Below are 6,625 nucleotides of genomic sequence, written 5' to 3' on the forward strand. Positions count from 1 at the left end.
TTTTCTGGAATGCAATAAGGTAGAATTTTTAAATCCTGTAATATATAATATTGTCTCTCCTATATCTGCATTTACATAATTTAAAATAGAACATCTTATTAAAAACATCAAGATATACACAGATTAGGAAACGGGTAACAACATACAAACACATAAACTAGAAATCATTTCTCGTCTGCATACTGATATATACAACTGTGGTACAATAAATTCTTTCAATCATGCGCTATCTATACAGATCATATTGCTTAAAAGAAGGGGGCATTTGGTTGGTGGGGTTTGGGGAGGGGGAGGGGGTAAGATTATGGCAACTGACCAACATAGGTGCCAGTGGAGGAGGAAGTGGACTTAATTTAGGTGGGAACCTGACAGAGAAACACAATCCCCAGAAGGGCATGATAATAGATGGATTGGTGGACAAACCATCAACAATTTATAAAAGAAGGTTGATTTGTTTTTTTTCTTCTTGTTAACTTTCAGTAAGACAATAATAGGATGAAGGATGACAGTGATTGGACCCTTTATATCACTGAGGTATTTACACACACACTGGCTGTAGAGCACTGCACGAGGGAGCGCCCAACCCCCCTTTTAACACACACCACCGTGCACTTTTATTTCTTGGAGGACAGCTGCGCGTCCACTTCCTCCTCTGGCTTCAGCACGTGCCACTGGGCAATGGGTCTTCGTGGATTGGCCAGCATGTCCGACCAATGGCGAAGCTCCGTGCCTGAGCTGTTGAGGCCCACAAACACCTTGCCGATGGCGTCGTTCTTACCAATCTTGTCATAGTCCAGAACGGTTATCACCACTTGAACTTTCTGTTGGGAGGGAGGGTGAGATGTGAAGGATTAGGGCCTTTGGTGTCGATTAAAAATGTACTGCCCCGCAAAACGTTTAACTATTTGATTTTTTTCTCATTTCCACCCTACTGGCACTTTAATTTACAGTGGTGGACGAAGTACACCAGTTTTGTACTTGAGTAAAAGTACAGTTACCTTGCATTGAAAATTACTCAAGTAAAAGTAAAAGTTTTCACCTCACTTTTTTACTTGAGTAGAAGTACAAAAGTATCTGCCGTCGAAAATACTTAAGTATTAAAAGTAAAAAGTAAAAACTTAAAAATTAAGCCTTTGGTGCATTTTTAATATTTAAGTGTTGTAGTTTGGTCATATCTAATTAAATATCCTCTGATTTGCATAAGCTAACATGTTAGAACTAGGCCATAACAGGCCTCAGAAACACTGTGGAGTAATTCCATGGATGTTATAGCATCAGAAGTCAATTTTTACCTCTCTAAACATTTAATACTGACCACAAAATGCCCAAAAGAACACATGAAAGGGCCATTAATATTAAGAATGATTAGGCTGAAATTGATTATATGCCTATTAGAACAACTACTACAATACCCCAGCCATAGGCCTACAGTCCAGTATAAGCCAACTTATTTGTGACCGCAAGGAGTTAGAGTATAAAGTACTTTATGTTTAATTTTTGTTATAATTATGGTTTTGGTATACCTCTTATTACTGTTGTTGTTGTTGTTGTTGTTGTTGTTGTGTGGTTATGTTAATGTTGCCTTAGGCCTATGCATGGACAAACTTCTTGCGATTCTAAGCTACCTTTAAATATAGGAACATCTTAATATACATGGTCTATATTTGCTAGATGCCAATGATTTACAATAGCCTAGCCTACTTGATACAACTTAATTGGAACACTTATCTGTCTGATCATGAAAAGGTATTTTGTGCCTGTGCACATCATTGGGCCAATATTTAGCCAAAGTCCACTTTTTTCCTTTTTTTTAATTTTTTAATTTTTTTAATTTGTTACTGTTGTTTTTTACAAGCTCACTTTGGTGGTATTGCCAGTGCTTTTCATAAGCACTGTAGCCTACTGACTTGACTTTAGGGAAAGGATACATGTTGCAAGGATACAGTTACATGCAGCCTCTTTGCAACATGTGGTGGCCAAGGCAATCCTCATGTAGGCTTAAGATACAAAATAAACCTTTACACAAGCCTCTTTTCCATAATGTTGAAGCAAATCATCTTTTTGGTGACAGGGGAGTCTATTAGACAAGTAATTGATATCAACTACTTCAGAAAATAGGCTACTGCAATGTATAGAGGGGAAAGGCTATCACGGAGTTGTGAGCCTGGATGGTTTGGAATAAGCAGCATGTTTCAACCTGTGTAGGCTACTTGACTCAAGAAACCAACACGCTACAAAATCGGCAATTATGTGACTGTATTGTAAGCCACAACACAGATGTAGCACAGTAAGTCAAATAAGCAGTACATTAAGTATCAATTCGCTGATTATTCAGTTCAAGCGCGAAGCCATCTAACAAATTTCGTGTTAGTGTCAGGCGAGTGCAGCCTGCGAGCTAAACCTCTCCCCCTCGCACAACGAATACGACGTGCAGATTACTACACTCCAACAACATTGTTGTCGCCTGCTTTATTGTTTTGCTGTGCTTTCCGCATGTTACTACTAGTAAGTACCGTTTCTTCTTACTTCAATTCGTCTCGCAAGTCGCAGCTCTGCTTCCCCTCGAAATAAACTAGTTATGTACAGTAGAGCTTGTCACGTGACACATTACAACCAATCACAATGGCGAATCTCTGAGTCTGCCAATCGGATTCATTTTCACTTCCTTCACACCAGCGTGAAATCTCAGATTTCTTTTGACCAGGTCATTAAACATGAATTAATTCACCTGCCCTGTATCACTGCCTTAAAAAAAGGAACGAGTGAGGAACGAGTGTTTCTGTAAATGTAACGAAGTGAAAGTACTAAATTTCGCTTTGAAATGTAGTGAAGTAAAAGTATAAAGTCTTACCAAATGAAAATACTTGAGTAAAGTATGAAAGTATGAAAATAGTACAGTAACGAATTACATTTATTTCGTTACTGTCCACCACTGTTTAATTTACAGTACATGTTAAGAAAATAGCATCATTTCACATGTCAAGAATGATTTTTCTTTGCATCAAGTAAGACTGTTTTAAGACTTAAGACAAAACCACTGATTTCTCTCCTTACTCCGCCAGGAATGTTTTACTGACCCTCTTTAAATGTAACTGGTGTATCCATGAAGGAAACCAAAAGGGTGATAAGGGGTTCATTCAATAAAACAATGTACTGTAAAAATCAATAGACTTCTTTGAAGTATTCCCTGCAACAAATTGCCAAATTCTCTTCTAATATGTTCTTTTCCTCAGGACTGCATGGTCTTCGGTGTCTCTTCACATCACCTTATCATTTTGTCCCCACAAACTGGTGGTGACATGCAATATAGCCCCATGCTGGGCTCTTTCAAGAAGCTGTGGGTTTTTACAGGGACCAAGCACACAAAAGCCAACAGTGCTTTGTACACCTCATCAAACAACATCATTTGTCAGGTCAGCGCTCTTTTTCGTCAGTTTGCTCCCTGGATGTGAAGGCTCATTAGTTTCCTTTGCTTTTGTCTGGCATAATGTAAAGGCAATAAAAAGGGCAAGGAGGAACAAAAGCTATCTCTCAAATGTCACTCTCTTCGGTGCTATTGTCTTTAAAACAGCGGGGTTGTGAGTTTGTGATGAATGACATGCTTGTATTTTTTATGCTTTTCATTTTTTTCCATTCCTCTCTCACAACATGATGGTCCTCAGCAGTTAGTTGTTGTCGTGACGACTCTTTGCCCCAGGTATGCTGCTGCAAATGCCACTGCAATTACTGTCCTAATGACGAAGAGATGACGGGCAAATTCCTCTTGCACACTACTAAATGGCAGGCCTAATAGTAAGTAATGAGTGCGGGAGGAAGCACTGCTGTTTACCTGGGGTAAGTGTCACGACGAAAAGAAAAAAAAGCCACTGAAATGACTAAGCGACAGATGGATCCCTCCCAGGTCATTTTTTCCAGCCATCTCATTTTTCTCTGTGACCTAATCTCAACATGGGGGAATAGGAGAGTATAAATTAGCCTATAAGGACAACCCTCAATGCATTTACAGTAGGAAATGATCTACAGTAAATACTCTCATGTGGTGGTAAAACCTGCTGGTTTTACCTACTGTGAAAACAAAGTGTGGTGAGGCAGCCTTTAGCTACTTTGTACTATGCTGCAAAGCTTTGGAATCAGCTTCCAGAAGAAGTAAAAATGCCCCTACTGTTGATAGGTTTAAGACCAGACTTCAGACAAGGCTTTTCTCAGATGCCTTCTCTTAGAGATCCAAATGTTTTTGAAATTTTTATTTGTCTTTTCTCCTGGTTTCTTGCTTTTATCTTTACTCATTCTTATTCTATTTTCACCTGCCATGCCTTGTGCTTTCATTTTAATTAATTTTTACTTAACTTTATCTTACTTTTTTGTAAAGCACATTGAATTGCATTTATGTATGAGTTGTGCTATACAAATAAAATTGCCATGCCTTGCCTTGTATACAGTGTATACAGTATGGTTGTATGGATATAGTTGCCACCTGCAGTAAAATATCTGAGCATGACAATCTGTGTAATAGCTTGTAGCTAATAGCTAGTAATTACACAGAGCATCTAGAAACTAAACGAAGCTTTAACAGCCCACTCAGTTTAAAACCAGGTGTGTTGGCTGTGAACCATTTTACACTTTAACCCTAAGGGTTAATGCTAAAGATTCAGGCTCATTGGTATGGCTGTCAGAACAGAACACATGCTTTGATATTGATAGCACACCATCATACACTATTTACTGTTGGTTTGTACTAGCACATGGTTTTTCGAGCTGGAGGTGGATGGCTAGTCTTAAATTTGAAATAATTAATCAATTATTGAAGAGATCGTGGTCAGTCTGGCGTGGTCATGGAATTTTGCATGCCGTGTCACAGAAAGTATGGGTGGCCACCAGGGCTCTAAATTAACACACGCCAACACGCCAAACACGGGTGAAAATTCATTTTGGCTAGTAGAAAAAAATACCTACCCGCCAATTTGGCTAGTAGCGCCCGAGTACAGTAACTTATGAACGGTAAACCGCTGCTCTGACGAACGTTATACGGCGAGATTTCCTACATTACCCATGGACACTAGCGTCACGAGGTAGCCTCCCACCGTGGGCTTTCCAGTGCATCGAGCGTCAACTCCATGCTGTTGCGCGCGCCAGGATTGAAAACATTTCAGACGACCAGCCTTCTGTCAGCTAAGCTGCGCTCACACTATTCTGACAGGCAGCTCTCCTCCTATGCTCTCGTCGCTTTCGCTACAACCTTTTTAGCGTCACTACTGCTATTATTACTATATGAACCTTGCTGTAACAGGCTGCATTTTTTAAGCAGCGAGACCCTGACCGTTTCAATAACAGGATTTACGCAGATTATGCATAGCGCTACTTCTGTTGTGTAGACGTTTTGTGCGAGTGATGAGAATGTGGCGGGGGTTAGAGCAAGGTTCTGTGTGTTGGTGAATGCTAGTAGTAATTGCAAATAGTAGTGAGTGGTTGTGGAACGAAATAGCGACCAGGGCAGAGGAGGAGAGCCGACTGTCAGAGTAGTGTGACCGTAGCTGTCAGTTCAGTTGTCTTCTGAAATGTTCAGAGTCCTGGCGCAACTAAGTTGGAAAGCCCACGCCATCGAAAAGAAAAAAAAGCAACCAACGACGAAGCTGTGGAAGTAACAAAGGAAGCGAAGATTCCCGAGATATTATTTACTTTTAATTAAACTAGGCTTCTTGTCATTTTGTTGCGCATGGTAGAGAAGAGCTCCTCCTCTCTCCTCTCCTTTTCCTCTGATCTCTTCTCCTTCCTTGGGGTGTGCTATGTGAGGTTTTGTAGTGTTTGGCTGTGTGCTTGGTTACTGTAGGCCTATGTTAAAGGTCTGTTATGTGAGTGGCTTGTGTGATGTGATTCAGCTGCTTTCAGAGGAATTGAACAAAAACTAATACAATTAATTAGGCCTAAGTAATGAAAGTAAAAAATAAAGCAGAAGTTAAAAAATAATGAAAAAATATATAGCCTATAATATGCTTATTATGTAGGCATATAGTAGCCTATGCAGGCCTAGTGTATCTGTGTTGTAGAAACAGTTGGACAAAATGACCATTTAATTAGAAAAAAAACTAGCCTAATGCATAGTTTATTTTGGCGAGATTAAAAAAAATGGCTAGTTGAACTTCTGTTTGGCTGGTAAGAAAAAATGTCCACTAGCCAAATTGGCTGGTGGTGGAAAAAGTTAATTTAGAGCCCTGGTGGCCACCCTCGTGTACAGGGCTCTAAGGGCCTGTCCCATTCCTAATATCTACCCCTTCCCCTACGCCTTCCCCTTGACCCTCGTGCTTTCAAACGAAGCAGTAAGGTGCAGGGCTTTAAACGCAACTCCTACGAATTGAAACACCCCTTCAACAATCACGGAATGACTCTCACTGCTGTCACTAATTCCATGCATTACGTTGATGTTAATAGCAATTTTGCGCCATTACACATTAGGACAATGTTAAACTAAACAATTTTTAAAGGCATTCGCAACGCATTCAGGGAAATCTGTCGTAGCCCTCCGTCTCGAGTGTGGTGTCGGAAAATCTCCGTTTGGAGGGGTGGAAAGCCCTTCGCCGTACCCCTACCCCTCTGTCTTAATGCGAATTGAGATGCCACTACCTCTACA

General features: G+C 40.2%; 1 protein-coding gene across 1 annotated transcript in view; it reads right to left on the reverse strand.

Moving 5' to 3' along the window:
* Positions 1–292: 292 nt before the first annotated feature.
* Positions 293–6,625, reverse strand: part of syt1a (synaptotagmin Ia) — a 175,293-nt gene continuing 168,960 nt past the window's right edge. The window contains exon 10 of the mRNA XM_063217154.1: positions 293–821. Coding sequence (XP_063073224.1) covers positions 615–821 — 207 coding nt within the window. The 3' untranslated portion in view covers positions 293–614. The remainder of the gene's footprint in view (positions 822–6,625) is intronic.

Source organism: Engraulis encrasicolus, chromosome 15, assembly GCF_034702125.1.
Source record: "Engraulis encrasicolus isolate BLACKSEA-1 chromosome 15, IST_EnEncr_1.0, whole genome shotgun sequence".
Lineage (NCBI taxonomy): Eukaryota > Metazoa > Chordata > Actinopteri > Clupeiformes > Engraulidae > Engraulis > Engraulis encrasicolus.